This window comes from Erinaceus europaeus, chromosome 14 (genome assembly GCF_950295315.1).
Source record: "Erinaceus europaeus chromosome 14, mEriEur2.1, whole genome shotgun sequence".
Lineage (NCBI taxonomy): Eukaryota > Metazoa > Chordata > Mammalia > Eulipotyphla > Erinaceidae > Erinaceus > Erinaceus europaeus.
The window spans coordinates 25,728,089-25,749,333 of NC_080175.1; the positions used below are offsets into that span (position 1 = coordinate 25,728,089).

Here is a 21,245-nt window from a genome sequence, read left to right on the forward strand (position 1 = left end):
CTGGCATCTTTAAACTTTGGTCTCTGGTCAATCTATATGGTGTCCTGAGGTGCCACTGGGGAGAAATGTCCCTTGCCCTTTAGCTCAGAGACTTTATCTCTAGCTCCCTGGCACCAACAAATCACAGTCCAATTACCTATGACCCAGCCCTTCCTCTGTACTACACCATAGTTTTGGAAGGTCAGAGATGCAAGGCTAAGAACTGTCTGATTCATTTTTTTCTTTTTTTCTTTTTAAATTTTATCTCCAGGGTTATCACTGGGACTCAGTGCCTACACTAAGAATCCACTGCTCCTTTGGTCTTTTTTTTTTTAGAGGAAGAGAGAAAGATAGTTGCAGATCTGCTTCACCTGTTGTGAAGCAACCACCCCCCAGCTCCCACAGGTGGGGTAACCAACGCCCGAACTGGAGTCCTTGTACTATGTACGCCTGAACCGGTGTACCACCACCCGACCCCCCTTGACTACTTTTCTTCATGGTGATGAAAGAGACAAAAGCACACAGCTTTTGACTTTAGCAACACTTACTTCATTTAAAAGGACTTCATTAGTCCAATGCTAGTAGGCTATTCTTGTTTGTCTCCCTCCCTCAGTCCTGCCCCTGGGTCTTGCTGAAAATCATCTGGAAAGGTCTGTGGGCAGCTGTGGCTGAGCCAGTCCCTATTACAAGCAGCCTGGAAATTGCTACCACAGGGTGAGCTAATGGAAAGGGTTCAAATGCAGACTGCTGGGCCAAAAGACAGCTCACCTGGGAGGGTGCAAGCCTTGCTGTGGGCATGTCCTGTGTTGAGCCATAGCACCAGGGCTGCTCAGTAATGTAGTGTCTTGCCTTTATCTACCTACCTACCAGAAATTTTAAAAGGATGACATATTTATTCTGGGGACACTGTAACAACAGTAGCTGGAGACTCCCCTGCCAGAAGATAAACAAATTAAAAACAGTGCTTGTCCCCTCCCTCGTCCAATTTCCTCTCCCCCATCAGTCAGACAATAGACATGAGCTAAGCCACCTCAGCTACCCTCAGCTTGAAGCAGATGACAACAACTGGATGAAAGAGAATTAAGCAACTCAAATTATTGAGCTTTTGAAAGACATTTTGCAGATAGTAATGAAGAGATCAGCCATTAGCAGAAGGCTGTGGTCCTTAAAAAGCAGAGAGAAGGAGCCAGTCTGTGGTGCACCCAGTACACCGCAACGGAGACCATGTTCAGACCCCCAGTCTTCGCCTGCGAGGGTGGGGGCAGCTTCACAAATAGTGAAGCAGTACTGTAGGTGTTTCTCTTTCTCCCTCTCATCTCCCCCTTTCCTCTCAACTTCTGTCTCTATAAAAATGAAAAAGAAAGGGAAAAAAAAAGAGAAAGAAAGGAAGGGCCACCAGGAGTGGTGGATGTGAACAGTTTAGTGATAACCTTGGTGGCAATTAAAGAATAAAATAAAATACAGTAAAAGCAGAGAGGAAGTTTTACTGGGACAGAATCAGCCACACCACACTCCACTAATGAATCAGATTCTTGAGCACAGGGAATGAGACCATGGCCTCACTGTGAAGGTGATCAAGCTGTACAGGGAGGGTGAGGGAGATGAGCGGGCCTCACTGCCTCACTGCCTCACTCCCTCACTCCCTCACTCACATAGCTACTCAGCAGCAGGGCAGAAACAGCCCCAGGGGTCACTCATGCAGGATGAGGGCCAGAGTGTTCTCCTACCACTGAGAGTCCTTGCAGGCAATGACTTCAGGAACTCCCAGTCCTGCCCACAGGGCCCTTCCCTGCAGGGAAGCCCGACTTGCTCCTCAGACTGCCCTTGGGGATCAGTGGATGCTGTCTCCAGAGCACACTGGGAGGCCCAGCTCCTGGCCCTTCTAGATGGCCACCTTGGGCACTGAGCTTTGGTCTCTTGGTGCTGATTCCTCCTGTATCTCCTGGAGAAAAATAAGTGTGTCCCACCCCACCCCCGCCCCCATGGTCAGGGCCCAACCTTCTGTCTCTGGAGGTCAACATTAGGCCCTTTCATCTTCTCTATTAGCACTGACAAGTAGCAGGTCAGATTCACAAGACAGCCAAATCAAATACTCTTAAGTACATGGTGATTTGATTCAGATAAAAAGAAATGTTACCTACTTAGCTCTAAGCTCAGATCTTTGACAAGCTGAAGGGAAGGTCTTACCTAGACTCCACACCTTTCCAACCCCAGACTGCATTCAGCCAGTGGTGGGATGGGAAATAAATGTTGAACCACTGTTTTTCTAGGGGCAGAAGTGGAAACTAGCCCAATGGAAAGTCAATATTTCATTAAAAACTCCCTATACACAGTTCTTTTAAAAAATTGTTTAAACTTTATTTATTTTACTTGATAGAGAAAAGAAAAGTTGAGAGGGAGGGAGGGAGGGAGAGACAGAGACATGCCTGCAGCACTGCTTACTGTTCATAAAGCTTTCTCCCTGCAGGTGGGGACTGGGTGCTTGAACTTGAGTCCTTGTGCATGCATGTAACCAAGTGCACCTCCACTCAGCCCCTCTGTGTACAGATTTTAATGCTGGTTTCCTCTGAGTTCTTTTGGTGATTTTTTTATATTCTTAAAAATGACACAGTACTTCTCCCTGTCCCCCATCGGTTTAACTTACCTTTTATTGTCATTTATAGACTGAGTGAGCACAGATAATATACTTGGCCTTCTTAAACCTTAGTTATTATTGTTGCTGCTATTTTTTAAATTTTTTATTTATTTGGGTAGAGAGAGAGAAATTGAGAAGGGAGAGAGAGAGAGAGAGAGAGAGAGAGGTAGAGAGAGGCTTGCAGCACTGTTTCACTACTTGTGAAACATCCTCCCTGCAGGTGGGGAAAGGGGGCTTGAACCTGGGTCCTTGTGTATTATAATGTGTGCGCTAAACCAGGTGCACCACCATCTGGCCCCTAAACTTCAATTTTCTCATCTGTAGCTCAAGTGGCTTAGGTTTGTTTGTAGTAGTACTATGGCTGACCTTGGCATACATCTGAAGATCAAATGCAGACCTGCATAATAAGTCCAGTGCTTGATAAACACCTGGTTGGTACATGCCTTACTGTGAACGCCACCCAGATTGAAGTGTCACTGAGGGAAGCTCAATGCTAGGTGGGTTCTCTGTCTCTCTTTCTCTCTCTATCTTTCATCAGAGAAGCACAAGGCTTAGTTACCACAAAAACCATACAGAAAGCAGAGGTGCCCCTCCCACTTCTAGGTTCTTCTGTTTCCATTTGTTGGCCAACAGATTTGAGCTATACTATTATCATCTCACAGCAAGATGTCCCCCTTTGGACACTGAACTCAGTCCCTTGGTATTTAACTGATCATGTACCTTCTGGGATAGTAACAAGTGTGAAGGTCCCCAGTGATACCATCCACCTCTTATTCCTGGAGATCAACACTCAGCCCTCTCATCTTCTTCATGCCTCACATCAATGTTCAGAAACTTTATTTTTTTTAAATAAAATATATATATTTATTTATTCCCTTTTGTTACCCTTGCTGTTTTATTGTTGTAGTTATTGTTGTTATTGATGCCATTGTTGTTGGATAGGACAGAGAGAAACAGAGAGAGGAGGGGAAGACAGAGGGGGAGAGAGAAAGATAGACACCTGCAGACCTGCTTCACTGCCTGTGAAGGGACTCCCCCGCAGGTGGGGAGCCAGGGTCTTGAACCAGGATCCTTATGCCGGTTCTTGCGCTTAGCACCACCTGCGCTTAACCTGCTGTGCTACGGCCCAACTCCTGGTCAGAAACTTTCTGAGGCCTGTTTATGGCAGTTTCACTGCGACACACTAAATTGTTAGTGCTTAGACTCCTTAATGCTTTGCAATATAACAGACAGTCTCCCTGCCTGCTTTAATTGTCCATCATCGATTCTACCATTTTAGTTTTGGGCTACTCAGATACTAGCTGAAAGAAAGCAGGCAAGATGTACCACCCAATTTTCCTGTAGTTTTAAAAGAGGACTTTCCCTAGATATGAATAGGACTCCCCAGAATGACCCTAGGCTCCCAGTCAACTAGAAGGAGTGAGGAGTGTAAGTTACACAGCAGTGGGGCACCAGACTTGCATAGCTGAGGTCCCAGGTTCAGCTGCTTCCAGTACTCTGGTCTTTTTGTCTCTCTTTCTCATGAAAAATAAAAAAATAAGAAATAAGGCAGCAACCAACCCACTAGATCTAAGGAGGATGGACACATTCAGCATAGTCTCGATTGGTCTCAACCCACTATAGTCGCCAAAGGGCAAGGTCCATCAGAGAATAGAGGTGTGACAAGTCTTGTCTTATGCAGATGTTATGGAAGACAAGGCCCTCTGCAGCCTCTGCTTAGCCCTTTAGCCAGTACTCTTGGGGTTGGGGGTTTGAAAGGATTTTTATCCTATGATTTTGCCTGCCTGCAGGTGGTCCATAAAGACCCACCTGCTGGTGGGTTCTCTCCCTTCTGGATAGAAGTAAAAGGCTGGGGTCCGGCGGTGGCGCAGTGGGTTAAGCGCACGTGGCACAGAGCACAGGGACCGTCAGTAAGGATCCCGGTTCGAGCCACCGGCTCCCCACCTGCAGGGGAGTCACTTCACAGGCGGTGAAGCAGGTCTGCAGGTGCCTTTCTCTCCCCTCTCTGTCTTCCCCTCCTCTCTCCATTTCTCTCTGTCCTATCCAACAACGAACAACATCAACAATGGTAATAATAATAACCACAACGAGGCTACAACAACAAGGGCAACAAAAGGGGGGAAAAATGGCCTCCAGGAGCAGTGGATTCATGGTGCAGGCACCGAGCCCAGCAATGACTCTGGAGGAAAAAAAAAAAGAAGTAAAAGGCTATTCTTTCCCAGTCTGGGAGTTGGGATTTACACTTCCAGAAAGAGCAAAGTTTAAAAATGGACACAGGGAGCAGCAGATTCGTCATGCCGGCACCAAATCTCAGCAATAATCCTAAACAATCCTGCGCAAATCCCAGCAGTAATCCTGGTGGCAATTAAAAGGAAATATAGAAAAGATTAAAAAAGTACTAGAGAATGACATCATTTAAAAAGGCACAGAGGATTGTGCATGTGTGTAAATGTGTGATATATGAAATACTTTATATAATTTACATGTAACGGTACTATATGTAAATACACCAAAGAATCTTTTTAAGCCTGTCCTTATTTCATCATTCTTTGCACAGCATCTATTCATGTCTTCCTTTCCTTTCATACTTCAAAGTGGTGTGGTGGCGAGGGAGGTGGTACAGTGGTAATACACAGGGCTGTAAGCATGAAGTCTTCAGTTTAATCTCCAACAATGCATATGCCAGAATGATGCACTGATTCTCTCTCATTAATAATAACTAAATCTTTTTTTAAAAAAGATTTTATTTATTTATTAATGAGAAAGATAGGAGGAGAGAAAAAGAACCAGACATCACTCTGGCACATGTGCTGCCAGGGATTGAACTCAGTACCTCATGCTTGAGAGTCGAAAGCTTGAGAGTCCAGACCACAACTAATTTTTTTTTAAGTTGCAGTGTCAATATACAATGGGATACAACTATAAAATTAGAAAATTTAGATATTGGGCAGGGGAGATGGCATAATGGTTCTGCAAATGACTTTCATGCCTGAGGCTCCCAAGTCTCAGGTTCAATCCCCTAATGCACCATTGTAAGCCAGGGCTGAGCAGTGCTCTGGTGCCTCTCTTTGTATCTTTCTCTTACTAAACTAGAACAAATAAAACTGTATTAAGAAAGAAATCTGAGCATCAAAAAGTATGTATTTAAGAATTTCATGATATCAAAACTAGTAGAAATAAGGTAAACAGCTCTAAATGTAAAGATTGTAGATGTGTTTTAATAAGAAAGGTTAAAAAAACACAGATAATTTATTGAGAGAATGGGAGGAAAGGTTATCAAGATCTCAGCTTGAAATTTCACCCTGTATCCCAGCAAAATAAACTCAGAAATCTATATGGTTGTGGCCCAGGCAGTGGTGCATCTGGTTGAGTGCACACATTACCGTCACACAGACCCAGCTTCAGCCCCTCAGTCCCCACCTGTAGGCAAAGCAGCTTATAAGTGGTGAAACATTGCTGTACATGTCTCTTTTTCTCCATCCCTACCTTGTTTCCTCTCAATTTCTCCCTGTCCTATCAAATTTTTAAAAACTATAAAAATAAAATTTAAAAATCTATATGGTTATCTCTATTTTATATTATCTTTATTTATTTATTGGATGGAGACAGTCAAAAATCTAAAGAGGGGGAGATAGAGAAGAAGAGAAAGTGAGAGGCACCTGCAGCCCTGCTTCACCACTTGCAAAGCTTTCCCCCTGCAGGTGGGGTGCAGGAGCTGGAACCCTGCTTCTACCAAGTTGCAACATGTGCACTTAATCAGGTGCGCTACCACCCAGCCCTGGTTATCTCTATCATCACTGCATTTAATGCAAAAATAACTGGCAGTGTCTGCTAAACACAGACATAATCTCAAGCAAATAAATTTTACTGTGATTGTCTGGCAGATAGAATTAGATCAAAAGTGAAGAGAAAAAAATATTTTCATAAGCTTATCTTTTGTGGACAGTCTCATCCTTTTGATCATTTCTTCCTTCCTTCTTCTCTTCCTTTCTTTCCCCTCCCTACCCCCTCTCATTTATGAACTAGAATGGATCCCAAATTTTTCTAATAGTCAAGCTAGGACTTTCAAAATCTACCATATCCAGTTTTGCTTTTTGACTCACATTGATTGTGAAAAGAGGGTCTTTTCCCAAATACACAAGCTGGGAGAAGAAAAACTGGTTATGGACTTTAGAGAACTTGGCGTCCTAAAGAAATCTTGACAGGTGGCTCAAACTGGGATCCTTGAGCAGGTCCTTTCTTTTGTTCTTGCACTTTCTACTATGTGCACTAACTCGGTGCCTCACTGTCTAGCCCCGTGGTGTACTGCACCAAAGTAAAGGACTCTAGGGAGGGTTGGGGGTGGGGGTTGTTCAAGTCCTGGAAGATAATGGCAGAGGAGGCAGAGGGGGGTTTAAAGTGTTAAAGTAGAAAACTGATAAATGTTACACGTGTATAAGCTACTGTATTATACCGTCGACTGTAAACCAATAATCGCCTGCAAAAAAGAAAGAAAGAAAGCTTCACAGGGCCTCACACAGGGCAAGGCTGCACCCGCTGAGCTGTCTCCTGAGATCTGTTAAACCTGTATATTAGCATAAGAAAACTACTATATTAAATGTTAAGAAAAGCAAGCAGTTTGGGAATACTCAAATTGGGATTTGACCACACATTGTCTAACTCATGCTCTCAATTGTGTGTTTCACTGCCTCTGAAATTCTAGCAAACCACAAGTTAGGACATCTGGTTTCTTAGTGTCACTACCTGGTTATTCCTTAGAGAAGTCAGAACTTCGAACACACATTCTTCAGTTGTCAAGTGACCTTAGCTAGTTGCCAGGGTCCTGAGATTTTATGAATTGAAGGGTGGAGAGAGAAGAACCATGGCCACTCAGGCTATCAGAAGAGGTCAGTGGGAGCACATATGTATGACATCAATGCTGCGGACAGTGTCATATGTGCGCCCCTCCATTCCAAGCATCTGAGAATATTTATTAAGGTACAAATAACAAGTGGGTATAAGTCACATGGACAAAGGTGAGAATACATTTCTTTTTTAAATTGTATTTATTTACTTTACCAGAGCCCCACTCAACTCTGAATTATGGTGGTACTGGGAATTGAATTTAAGACCTCAGAGCCTCAGGTATTAAAGTATTTTGCCCAACCATTATGTTGTCTCCCCAGATCACAAGTATACATTTCTAAGTAAGAAAAAAAAAACATCAGGGTAAAGCTGCTTAAAACTGTCAGTATCCAAAAGTCATTAAGATATTGATTGCCCTCAGCAAACTTAGCAACAAAAAAGCAAATGACCCCATTTAAAAATGGGCAGAGGATATGAATAAAACATTCACTACAGAGGAGATCCAAAAGGCTAACAAACATGAAAAAATTGCTCCAGGTTGCTGATTGTCAGAGAAATGCAAATAAAGACAACATTGAGATACCACCTCACTCCTGTGAGAATGGCATACATAAAAAAAAACAGCAGAAACAAATGCTGGAGAGGCTGTGGGGACAGAGGAACCCTTCTGCACTGCTGGTGGGAATGTAAATTGATCCAGCCTCTGTGGAGAGCAGTCTGGAGAACTCTCACAAGGCTAGACATGGACCTTCCATATGACCCAGTAATTCTTCTCCTGGGGATATACCCCAAGGACACCCTAACACCCAACCAAAAAGATATGTGTACACCTATGTTCATAGTAGCACAATTCGTAATCGCTAAAACCTGGAAGCAACCCAGGTGCCCAGCAACAAATGAGTGGCTGAGCAAGTTTTGGTATATATACACAATGGAATACTATGCAACTATTAAGAACAATGAACCCTCCGTGATGGAGCTAGAAGAAATTATGTTAAGTGAGCTAAGTCAGAAAGATAAAGACGAGTATGGGATGATCCCACTCATAAACAGAAGTTGAGAAAGAAGAACAGAAAGGGAAATTTAAAGCAGGAGTTGATTGAATTTGGAGTAGGGCACCAAAGAAAAAACCTTGGTTGGAGGGTGAGGGTGAATGTTCAGCTTCATGGGGTGGGGGTGGGGGGCAGGAGATGGAACACAGTCTTTGGTGGTGGGAATGGTGTTTATGGACACTCCTATCAATTTACAGTCATATAAATCACTATTTAATTAATATGAGAGGGGAAAAATTGAATATCTCAAACTTTTTAAAGCACAGACTGAATCTTTTTAATACATAGGCGGAGTCTTGGAGTCTTTGACTCTCTTAAAAGCTTAGTCCAGGGAGAACAAAAGCAACTGGTGGCATAGCTATATGCAAACAATGTCAAAGGACATGAACTATGGTGAGGGTGTGTATGATACAGTAAGTCCTAACAAAAGGATTCTTCAAAGTTAACCCAATTGCCAAACAATGTGATTATTGCAATGTGATCATTATTATAACTATCTATTGTATTCTTAAACCCTAAGACAACAGGAATCTCCTGCTTTGTCTATGTTTCTCCCAATCCTGGAACCTCTGGGGTGGGGCTCAATTCCCTGCATGCTTCTCTCAAGTCAGGCCAAATGATATTGCATCTGCTGATTCCAACCTAATCAATGCAACAAGTGCCATCTCAGCATGCTTCACCTCAGACTGTGTACAGAAACATCAGGCATGGATTGCCAACCCTTCACCCTCATCACTCAGGTGAGACCTTTCCTTTCATGGTATTCTCTAATTCCATTCCAGGAGGTTCACTTCTTAACAAAGTCCCAAAACCTAGATATAGGCTAGATCCAGTAAGATAGAGCATATGTTCACATGTATCCATAAATTAGGGCAAAATATATACCTGAAAGCAAAAATACACAATAGTCTGTAGTGAGTCAGTATCAAGTTCATAATGAAATAATGTCCACTTAGACTTAGATACCCTCCTCACCTACTTCCTATTACTGTTCTCTCACTCACTCCAAAGCTAACCTTATCAAAGCAAGGACTGCAAAAGCTGAATAAGGGCAAGAGACTGGCAGACTTTAACGATGACTCTTTAGTCACTATCAGGCCATTATATTAGCTAATCGAGGAGTCCTGAGTCTCCCCAACAGACTTGATGAGCCTAGACCTCAAATAAATCCCTCTCTCCATTGTGTCCAGTCATCTCTATCAGGAACAACACAATAGACCCCTTTGTGGGCCCCCATAGGACCTTGCCCTCAACTTGGATCAACAATGGTAGAGAATGTTCCATCCTCCAAAGGGAGGAATGGACAGCATACTCTATGCTACACCTGAGGAAGATGGGTCGATACTGGGGCAGCTTGGAATGTTCCTACTCATGACTACAGAACTCAAATCTAGAGGGATGTAGAGGTCACATAGGCTCCTAAGCTAATTATGGGCCCCAGATCACATCAAATTGATGGGGTTTACAGTAATATTTATACCCATTTCCCATATTTGGGAGCTACTCTCTTCCCTGATCCAGCTTTCTGGTCCTTTTTCCAGCCATGACATCATCTCCCCAGACAATAATTAGGATTCATCTGCATATCAGATTTCAGGCTCAGGCAAAAAAAATAAATAAAAATAAAAACTAGTATAGCTATAGGCCCTTTGATATATAACTAAATTATGCCTACTAGCTATATACAAAATGGAAGATGCCCCAATGCCTCACGTGCACTATTCCAGCCTTTAGGTCCATAATTGTTCAACAATTTGTTTGGCTTTGTATATTAACTCTCTTTTCAGCCACCAGGTTCCAGACGCTAGCAGGATGCGACCAGACTTCCCTGGACAGACAACCCCACCAATGTGCCTTGGAGCTCCGCTTCCCCAGAGCCCTTCCCCACTGGGGAAAGAGAGAGATAGAATTGGAGTATGGATCGACCTGTCAATGCCCAGGTTCAGCGAGGAAGTAATTACAGAAGCCAGACCTTCAACCTTTTGCATCCCACAATGATTGGGTCCATACTCCCAGAGGGCTAAAGAATAGGAAAGCTATCAGGGGAGGGGTTGGTATATGGAGGTCTGGTGGTGGGAACTGTGCGAAGCTGTACCCCTCTTATCCTATGGTTTTGTCAATGTTTCCTTTTTATAAATAAAAAAATTAAAAAGATATTTATTGCCATAAGATATTGAGTTTATTCCAGTTATCCCATGCACAATCTCCAGACCTTTAAGGCAGCAGCCAGACATCATAGTTATGAGTAATTTATATGTGGCTATACAACCCTCGACTCCCTGTGGGCAGAATCTTTGAGGTATTCAGGCTTTACCCTAGGGCAGAATTTTCTAACAAGGGGCTGAGCCTGAAAGACATGCCTCATGTTATATTATTCAAAGGAATGTACCCTGTAGAAAAATAATAATCAAAACGTGTATTTTGCAAGCATGAGGCAGAGTTACAATTCAGTAAGAATTCTAGTAACAAGTATCAGGAAGCCTGCAACTAGAAAACTTCTTCAACATATTTCCATGGCTTTGCCTTTACAACCTGAAAAGCCCTGACTCTTGAATTTGGATCCAGACACCATTTGTTTCTGAAATACTCAGGGTATATTCAGAAGTGGGGAGCCCCAGGACAGGGAACTGCAATCAAATAATGAACACTGCACCACTCTGCCGCATTCTCTTCCCAACTCTCAAGAGGAAGCAAAAATGCACACAGACATATGCTAGTAGTTTGGAAGACATGACAACCTCTCTCTGTCTGGTGCAGCAGTCACATCGCTGTGCCCCTGTGGCATTGAATGAACAAGATGCCAACCAACTAACTTTCTGTGAAGAGGGACATCAGACTGCCCTCCAGATGGAGCACACCAATGAAGCAGCGTGATAGAGCCTTCCTCAGCCTACATGCACGTTTTCTCATTACATTCTAAGGCGCTTCCCCCAATGACATTTCTCTACCACTTTGCTTTTCTTATATTTTATTATGCTACAGGCAGAGAGAAACAGGGCAAGAGGGAGGGAGACCTAAATAGAGAAAAAGACATCTGTGACCCTACTTCACTGATCATGAAGCTTCCTCCTTACAGGGGGGTTGGGGGCTTAAACCAGAATCCTTGTGCATGGTAAAATAAGTGCTTAATTGTGTGCACCACTGCTCAGCTATTCTCTGCTCTTTTCTAGACATGAAAGAATATGCATACTCGCTGATTGTTCCTCAAATGCACAAATAATTTTCATCCTAAACATATATGGTTTTCCAGTAGAATTTCTAAATGTGTACTTAAACTGTTATAAAATCAGACACCCACTTATTTATTGAATTTTGCTTCATTGGTTATGCTGGTGAGACATACTTTCACCTTATAGGTTACTGCTACACCATAAAACCCTTCTTATCTGTAAGAGATTACTAAGTACTCTGGAAGGTAGGGCCAGCACTCAACACGTTATCAGTCCTTGAGAAGACTCTCCTCTCCAATTCCTTTCCCTGTCTTATGTCAGAGGTGGCTGTAGCTCTTTCAAGCTAGAGAAAGTCACATTGCCTAGACTATGTGGGAACTCTGGACACTCTTGCTGCTCATCCTGGCCTCTTACTTCTGGATCAAGGAGAAGAACTCTGAAATCAGGTACCCAAAGAGCCTCCCATCCCTGCCTGTGCTGGGCAGCCTGCCCTTCCTCCCCAGACACGGCCAGCCCCACGTGAACTTCTTCAAGCTGCAGGAGAAGTATGGGCCCATCTATTCCTTACGAATGGGGAGCAAGATGACAGTGATTGTGGGCCACCACCAGCTGGCCAAGGAGGTGCTTCTCAAGAAAGGCAAGGAGTTCTCTGAGAGGCCCAGTATGGTAAGTGGTGTCCACTTCCTTCCTATGCCACCACGAGTGGGCTGGGTCAGCTCTCTATCCAGACTAGGGCAGAATGCCTTTGTAATTCTTCCTCAGCAGACTATCTGTGTGAAATGGGAGATGGAGGGAATAAACCCTAACAACCTACCCACCCTAACTTCTAGGCAGGAAAGCAAAGGAGACACAATCCTGGTATGGAGGGAGGCAGGGAGCAGGGTAGGAGTTGTGACCTGAGGGGGTCAGGGATCCCTCAGTCCAGTCATCTTGGTCCAGAACGGGTGGGATAAGGCTGTCTCTGAGACATGTCTCCTGACTTCAGTGAGACAGAGCACGTGGAGCCCATAGCCCAGTGCCCTGAGCAGTGAGGGCTCCACTAGGAGCCTCTGGGAAGCTGCTTTTCCCATGAAAATGGGGAGAAAGCAACTGTCTCTGTGGGGAGGGGTGAGTAGAGGGAGCCTGGCCCTTGGTGGCTGAAGTTGCTGTTTCCCTGGAGCTGCTCTCAGCTGCTCCAGCTCCCAGGGAGGCTGAGCACAGATATGCTGCAGGGAAGGATGCAGGGGTCCTCCCTGCTGAGAGGTCTGCAGTGTTGCTTAAGGGACAAGGGCATAGGGGTTAGACAGGGCATTGGGGTCTCTGTCCATGAAGATGGACAGGGACTTAAAATGGTGCTGAGAGTGGTGTGCAGACAATGTTAAGGACTAGATTAGAAGTTGTAGCCATGTGACAACTGTCTTGTGATCATTATTACCCTAATGAAATCATTTGAGGGGAAAAAAAAAAACTAAAAAACTAAAGGGAGATGAGCTGCTGTGCAAACCAGAGCCCAGGGGGAGGCAGAGGTCTGGGCTGAGCTCCAGTCCACAGGTGCCTGCTCCCTGCCTCCAGGACCACCATGGCTCAGAAAACAAGTTCAGCTGCCTGCCTTCCTGGGTCAGAACAATGGCACCAGTGACCCAGAGGTCACCCTGACATAAAATTGGCCCCAGGCCCTGCATTCTAATCCAGATTCTTTCTCCCTGCTCTCTGGAACAGGTGCAGGAGGCCCAGGGCAAAGGCAGGGGAGGCTGTCTAATTGCTATAGTGTCTCTTCTCTCTAAGGTGACCACTGACATCTTGTCTGACAACCAAAAGGGTGTTGCCTTCTCCAATGGTGCCCAGTGGCAGCTGCATCGAAAGCTGGTGCAGGCTTCCTTTGCTCTGTTCAAGGATGGCAGCCAGAGACTAGAGAAGATCAGTGAGTGTCTACCCTGTCCCTGGGGGTTTGGGGAGGAAATAGGGCCTGGGGAGTGGATAGTAAGGGGGTGGGGGGGTCGGGGGGGATGGTTTAGTCTACAACTTTCTGAGCTACTCCTCCATCTAATGGCCATTGTAAGTTCCACTGTTAAGATGCTTTTGGAGACAGCAGTGAAGTTACTGCTTCATTCTGCTTCCCTCTCTCTCCTGACACTTTGTCTCTCAGTCAAACAGGAAGCCAGTTTACTGTGTGATTTCCTGGCCACACAGAATGGACAGTCCATAGATTTGTCTTTGCCTGTCTTCCTGGCGGTGACCAACATAATCAGTGTGATCTGCTTCAGTTGTTCCTACAAGAATGGGGATCCTGAGCTCAAGGTCATACATGAATTCATACATGGCGTCCTGGAATCTATGGATCAGCACCCCATGGTGGATGTATTCCCTGTGTTGAAGGTGAGAATTGAGGCTGGTCCCACTTCACAGTCCAGCAAACTCTGATAGGGCCCCCAATCCTGTGTCCTCTCCTGTAATACCTGACTGACATTGTCCTGCCCATCTCAGACACACTGACATCTATCCTTTCATTTTTCATAGCTTTGCTACCTTATAAAATAGTTATTGGTCAAAGAAAATAGCACATATGGTAGTACCCTAAATTGTTATACCCGAGGCCCTGAGGCTCATGCTCAGTTCCTAGTCCCACCAGACAGCCAGATAAGCAGGGCTAGTTTCTCTTCCTCTCTGTATTTCTACCATTTAAAAAATAACATACACATCATCATTATTGAACATTGAGAGAGAACACCGCTCTGGCCAGACATGGTGCCTGTGTCAGATCTCAGCTGAAACTCAGGCCTTGAGTACTGAACCTATGTATTCAAACCCTGAAAGACATCGTTAGTTTTTACTCCCACTCCCTATGGTTCTCACTTACTTACTGCTAACTGTGGGCACTTCTGTGCATGAAACCTTCCTGTGCCTGCAAGAGTCTTGGGATGCCACTCGTGGAGATGACAAAATAGGCATCAGTGGGAGTCAGGCGGTAGCACAACGGGTTAAGCGCAGGTGGCGCAAAGCTCAAGAACCAGTGTAAGGAAACCGGTTCAAGCCCCTGGCTCCCCACCTGTAGGGGAGTCGCTTCACAGGCGGTGAAGCAGGTCTGCAGGTGTCTGTCTTTCTCTCCTCCTCCCTGTCTCTCCCTCCTCTCTCCATTTCTCTCTGTCCTATCCAACAACGGCGGCATCAATAATAACTACAACAATGAAACAACAAGGGCAACAAAAGGGAATAAATAAATAAATATTTAAAAAAAAAAATAGGCATCAGTAAGGTAAGAGCCTGTGAAGTTTCAAACTCATCTGAAAACCTTAATGGGAAGATTGTAAGTTAACTCTCACTAAATTCTTTTTTTTATTATTATTTCTTTATTGGGGAATTAATGTTTTACATTTGACAGTAAATACAATAGTTTGTACATGCATAACATCTCCCAGTTTTCCATATAACAATACAACCACCACTAGGTCATCTGTCATCCTTCTTGGACCTGTATTCTCCCCACCCACCCACCCCAGAGTCTTTTACTATAGTGCAATATGCCAATTCCATTTCAGGTTCTACTTGTGTTTTCTTTTCTGATCTTGTTTTTCAACTTATGCCTGAGAGTGAGATCATATTCATCCTTCTGTTTCTGACTTATTTCACTCAACATGAATTTTTCAAGGTCCATCCAAGATCAGCTGAAAACGGTGAAGTCACCATTTTTTACAGCTGAGTAGTATTCCATTGTGTATATATGCCACTCATCTGTTGTTGGACACCTGGGTTGCTTCCAGGTTTTGGCTATTACAAATTGTGCTGCCAAGAACATATGTGTACACAGATCTTTTTGGATGGGTGTGTTGAGTTTCTTAGGATATATCCCCAGGAGAGGAATTGCAGGATCATAGGGTAGGTCCATTTCTAGCCTTCTAAGAGTTCTCCAGACTGTTCTCCATGGAGGCTGGATCAATTGACATTCCCACCAGCAGTGTAGGAGGGTTCCTTTGACCCCACACCCTCTCCAGCATTTGTTGCTGTTACCTTTTCTGATGTATGACATTCTCACAGGAGTAAAGTGGTATCTCATTGTTGTCTTTATTCGCATTTCTCTGACAATCAGAGACTTGGAGCATTTTTTCATGTGTTTCTCGGCCTTTTGGCTCTCTTCTGTGGTGAATATTCTGTCCATGTCCTCCCGCCATTTTGGGGTGGGGTTATTTGTTTTCTTGTTGTTGAGTTTGGCAAGCTCTTTATTTATTCTGGTTATTAGCCTCTTGTCTGATGTATGGCATGTAAATATCTTCTCCCATTCTGTGAGGGGTCTCTTGGTTTGGGTCGTGGTTTCTTTTGCTGTGCAGAAGCTTTTTAATTTGATGTAGTCCCATTGGTTTATACTTGCCTTAGTCTTTTTGTAATTGGATTCATTTCATTCAAGATTCTTTAAAATGTATGCGGAGGGAGTCGGGCTGTAGCGCAGCGGGTTAAGCGCAGGTGGCGCAAAGCACAAGGACCGGCATAAGGATCCCGGTTCGAACCCCGGCTCCCCACCTGCAGGGGAGTAGCTTCACATGCGGTGAAGCAGGTCTGCAGGTGTCTATCTTTCTCTCCTCCTCTCTGTCTTCCCCTCCTCTCTCCATTTCTCTCTGTCCTATCCAACAATGATGACAACAACAATAATAACTACAACAATAAAAAAAACAACAAGGGCAACAAAAGGGAATAAATAAATAGAATAAATATTTTAAAAAAATGTATGCGGAAAAGAGTTCTGCCAATATTTTCTTCTAAGTATTTGCTAGTTTGTGGTCTAACATCCAAGTCCTTGATCCACTTGGAATTTACTTTTGTATTCGGTGAAATATAGTGGTTCAGTTTCATTCTTCTGCATGTTTCAACCCATTGTTTCCAACACCATTTGTTGAAGAGACTCTGCTTTCTCCCATTTAATAGTCTGGGCACCTTTGTCAGAGATTAGATGTCCATAGGTATGGGGGCTTACTTCTGGGCTCTCAATTCTATCCCACTGGTCAGTGTGTCTATTCATGTTCCAGTACCAAGCAGTTTTGATGACAATGGCCCTATAATACAATTTGAGATCTGGGAGTGTGATGCCTCCAGTTCTGTTCTTTCTTCTCAAGATGGTTTTGGCAATTCTAGGTCTTTTCTGGTTCCAGATAAACATTTGTAGCATTTGTTCTAGTCTCCTAAAAAATGTGCTTGGGATCTTGACGGGGATAACATTCAATTTGTAGATGGCTCTGGGTAGTATATTCATTTTGATGATGTTAATTCTTCCAACCCATGAACATGGAATATCTTTCCACTTCTTTGTGTCTTTTTCAATTTCCTTGAGTAGTGACTCATAATTTTCAGTATACAAGTCTTTCACTTCTTTGGTTAGGTTTATTCCTAGATATTTTATTGTTTTAGTTGCTATAGTAAAAAGAATTGATTTCTGGATTTCAATTTCTTCTTAGTGTTTGCATAGAGGAATGCCACTGACTTTTGAGTGTTAATCTTATAGCCTGACACATTACTGTATTGCCTGATGATTTCCAAAAGCGTCTTGCTGGATTCCTTAGGTTTTTCTATGGATACTATCATGTCATCTGCAAATAGGGAGAGTTTGACTTCTTCTCTTCCAATCTGTATGCCTTTAATTCCTTGCTCCTGCCTAATTGCTATGGCAACTCTCACTAAATTCTTAATGCTTGATGGAGTAGGGTAGGAGAGAAGCAACATGCCCTTTGAGCTCAGTGTGGAAATGCCCTGTGATCCTTGATATTCTCATTCATTGCTCCTAACTTGCCTTTGATTTTGACTGAAGATTAGTGTTGTAGGAACATTCCCAGCAAGCCAGGCTCAGATTCAGCATCCAAGAGGGGCTTGGCTCGCTACAGAAGGAAAGTGGGAGAGGGACAGACGTGTTCTATTTTTCTTTACCTGTTTTCTAGATTTTCCCCATCAAATCCTTGGAAAGGATGAGGAATTTTATTCAAATGAGAAAGGAATTTCTGAGTGAAATTTTTGCAAGGCACAAGGTAGGTATAGAGCAGAATTGAAGCTGTTATGTTGATATGTCATGAGAGCACGGCAGGGTTGTTTGGGGAGCTTTAGGATCTCCAATCCAAGCAGCGTGCACCCCATTTATCAGCAGCTCAAGTGAATGCTTAAATAAGCACTAAATGGGTGTGGGGTGGAAGAAGTGGAAGGGCATCCTAGAAGGCATCCACCATGCCCCAAGAGGGAGAGGGAGCCCTCCTGCCCCACTCTCCAGAGAGGTCATCAGTCCAGTCTAACATTCCTCTGCTCATTGACTTGAAGTGGAAGAAGCCCTTTATCTCCAGGTCCAAGGATGTAGGCGGGGTGAAGCCCACATGGTTCCTTTACCATCACTGTCTTTCAATTTCCACCAACCAGGAAAACTTCAGCAGTAACTCCATCACTGATATGATGGACATAATGATCCAAGCCAGGATGCACTCAGAGGAGAACAGTGCAGATCAAAACCAAAAAGCAAAGATGCTGTCAGATGAAAACATTCTCGCCACCATAGGGGACATGTTGGGGGCTGGAGTGGAGACCACCGCCTCTGTGCTTCATTGGACAGTGGCCTTCCTACTGCACAACCCGCAGGTGGGTGTCCCCCTATTCCTGGTTCCAGCTCCCCCTGGGCCCCACCAAGTGAACCCTTGTTCTCAGAATGAAGAGAGAGAAAACACTGAGGCCCCCTATGCAGGGAGACCACACTCCTGGCAATATGTGACTCCTGTTCTAGGAAGGAGCTGGCCCATGCAGTGATTACAGGGCCTGAGTTTCAGAGCTAACACTGGCAATGCACAGGGCAACTGTTCTGGATGTGACAAGAGGAGTGTTCTTGTGTTCATGTAAGCTTAAGCCCACTGGTCATTTGTATGCTCTTCTGGCTCTCAGTTAATGAAGAGGATCCAGGAGGAGATTGACCAGAATATAGGCTTCAGCCGAACACCAAATATCAAGGACCGGAACCACGTCACCCTGCTGGAAGCCACCATCAGAGAGGTGCTGCGCATCAGACCTGTGGCTCCTTTGCTCATCCCCCACAAGACCACTGTTGACACCAGGTGAGTCTGCCCCCCAATATCACATCTCAGGATGCACTCAACTCTGTCTGTCAGTCCTGATACCCCCTCAAGCACCTCTCTCCCCAAATTCTAACATCCTAGAATAAACCATTGACTGCCAATCATTCTGCCCAGGCCTCACCACGCACTGTACACATCACCCACTAGAGCCAGTGATTAACCCAAAGTTCTGACCTCCCTCAAAAGGTACTTGCTGCCTAGAGACTTGAGATCAGGAATCTAACAAGGGCTGACCTCTGTCCCTCCAAGCCCAACAGTCCATGTGAATACACACATATCCACCACCTCAACATACAGACCCTGCCCTTGACTGTTGTTAAAATTCAGAGGTTCCAGCTGTCCAGGCTTGCTTCACGGGCGGGTAACAGAGACGCGGAGACAACAGCTGGGCAGGGAAGCTGTATTTCTTTATTCAGGAACAACGATTCATTAACTAAGACAAACTAATCACCAAACAAAACTCTGCTGTCTCTTTGCGGCGGCACAAGCACTCTCTCTTACTCTTGAACTCAGGAACCCTCTCTCTCTGGAACTCTGTAACTCTGGAACTCTGGCACTCTGAAACTCTGCTGCCTCTTTCCCCACGGCGGCGGCGCCAGCACTCTCGAACTCTGCCACCCTCCAACTCTCGAACTCTGAAACTTTCTCACTTTGGAACCCTCTCTCGGGGTTCCTCGGGGCGGGGCCAAGCGGGCCCGCAAAAACTTAACTGGACTGATCCAATTCTCTTGGCGGGGGAGAACTAGAAAACAATGTAAAGCATACAACACTTGACAGTCATAATGTCATGGTGCTCAGTGCTGATGCAGAAATGTTAGTGAAAAGAGAGCTGTGAAGGATGGCTGGATTCAGATTTTATCTGCCAGAGATAAGGACAAAATCAGAGTGGGGATGAGAGTAATGTACTATGTTACTAGCGAAAGTAGTGGAGGCTTGGGGTGGAGCAGCTACAGAACAAGACTGCAGTTCCCTTTCTTCTCCCTCTCTGGGCAGCATTGGTGACTATGCCATTGACAAGGACACAGAGGTTATCATCAATTTGTGGGCGCTTCATCACAGTGAGAAGGAGTGGCATCAGCCTGACCAGTTCCTACCTGGTGAGTCCCTCGTCTGTCCTCCTAGCAGACCATCAGCCAGCTGCTCTCAAGCTCCTCTAACAGACCCCAGTTTTCCCTCTTCCAAACCTGCTAATGACAACCCCAATCTCCAACCTTGTGGGCTGTTGTTAGCTCCATCCTACATGAGACTTATCCCCTGTCACAGCTGATTTTCCTCCCTCCTTCCAACACCTGCAAACCTCTTCCTCCTCCTCTAGGAAACCCTCCAGGTCTCTGTCCTCTGTGCATCAATCCTCTCCCTGGATGGTGCCATGTTCATCTGCTAATACCACCTCTTGCCATCCTCACTGACTATCCCTTTCCTCTAGTGAGTAAGGGCTATTGAGAGCACAGCTGTGTGTCTCTTATGGAGGGAATTCTGCCACTAAAGCTGCCCTGAACAGCCAGGGACTCTGCATGCAAGGCCTCATTACCCAACTTCCTCCTGCCCTGACCCCTGACTGCAGCCTCCCCATGTCCACAGAGCGCTTCTTGGACCCAGAAAGGAAGCATCTCATCACACCTTCCATGAGCTACCTTCCCTTTGGAGCTGGTTCCCGTACTTGCTTAGGTGAGAACCTGGCCCGCCAGGAGCTCTTCCTCTTCATGGCCTGGCTGCTGCAGAGGTTCGACCTGGAGGTCCCGGATGATGGACAGCTTCCCTGCTTGGAAGGCATCGCCAAGGTGGTTTTACTGATTAAACCTTTCAAAGTGAAGATCAAGGTTCGACAGGCCTGGAGGGAGGCCCAGGCTGACAGGAGCACCTAGAGGCCTTCCTCACACCTGTCTCTATCCTAGGTGGCCTCACAACATGGTCCAGAGATGCTACACACCCTTCAAACTCTTCCCCAGTTTCCTGACCCATTTTCCTGTAGTCCTAGCAACAATGCACATGAATATCCCAGCACACTGTTTATTAAGCCCCTGCAGGTCTTATGTGCCTTTCTCTCTGTGGATGCTCTAGCTATCTCATCTTCTCTAGACATCATTTGTTTAGTCTTTTTGTTTTGTTTTGTTTTGTTCTCCCCTCTTCTATCCTATTCTTTTTTCTTTAGCTGTTGTTTGTGTCCCTCATTCTATTCTATTGCTAATCAGCTTGCCCAAAGTTTATGATCCTTTGTTTTCTTGCAGAATATGTTTCAGCAATTCTTACAAGGCTCAACTAGTAGTAGCAAATAACTTCAGTTTCTGTGTGTTTGAGAACACCTTCATTTCTCTCTCATATTTGAAAGATGATATTATAGAGCATTCGTGGCAGCAATGCTTATCTTTCAGTGCTTTAAATGTGTCACTCCACATGCCTCTTGCCTCTGGAATTGTTGATGAGGATGCTGGGTAAAACCTGATAACCCAACATCCCATTCTTCATTCCCCTAGCACCTGCAAATACTCTGCTTTGC

At 44.8% G+C, this 21,245-nt stretch overlaps 1 protein-coding gene across 1 annotated transcript; it reads left to right on the forward strand.

The window, feature by feature from the left end:
- The first annotated feature begins 12,050 nt into the window (after positions 1 to 12,050).
- LOC103120307 (steroid 17-alpha-hydroxylase/17,20 lyase-like) lies at positions 12,051 to 21,103 on the forward strand. The gene is made up of 8 exons (XM_007530700.2): positions 12,051 to 12,347; positions 13,446 to 13,581; positions 13,807 to 14,036; positions 17,579 to 17,665; positions 18,045 to 18,260; positions 18,558 to 18,727; positions 19,742 to 19,845; positions 20,330 to 21,103. Exons 1-8 carry the CDS (start codon positions 12,051 to 12,053, stop codon positions 20,611 to 20,613), a joined length of 1,524 nt encoding a protein of 507 aa, XP_007530762.2. The 3' UTR covers positions 20,614 to 21,103.
- The last annotated feature ends 142 nt before the right edge of the window (positions 21,104 to 21,245 follow it).

Coding starts and splice junctions, on each gene's coding strand:
- LOC103120307 (XM_007530700.2), top strand. CDS start 12,051: ATGTGGGAACTCTGGACACTCTTGCTGCTCATCCTGGCCTCTTACTTC. Junction 14,037..17,578: donor ATGTATTCCCTGTGTTGAAG/GTGAGAATTGAG, acceptor CCTGTTTTCTAG/ATTTTCCCCATCAAATCCTT. Junction 17,666..18,044: donor AAATTTTTGCAAGGCACAAG/GTAGGTATAGAG, acceptor TCCACCAACCAG/GAAAACTTCAGCAGTAACTC.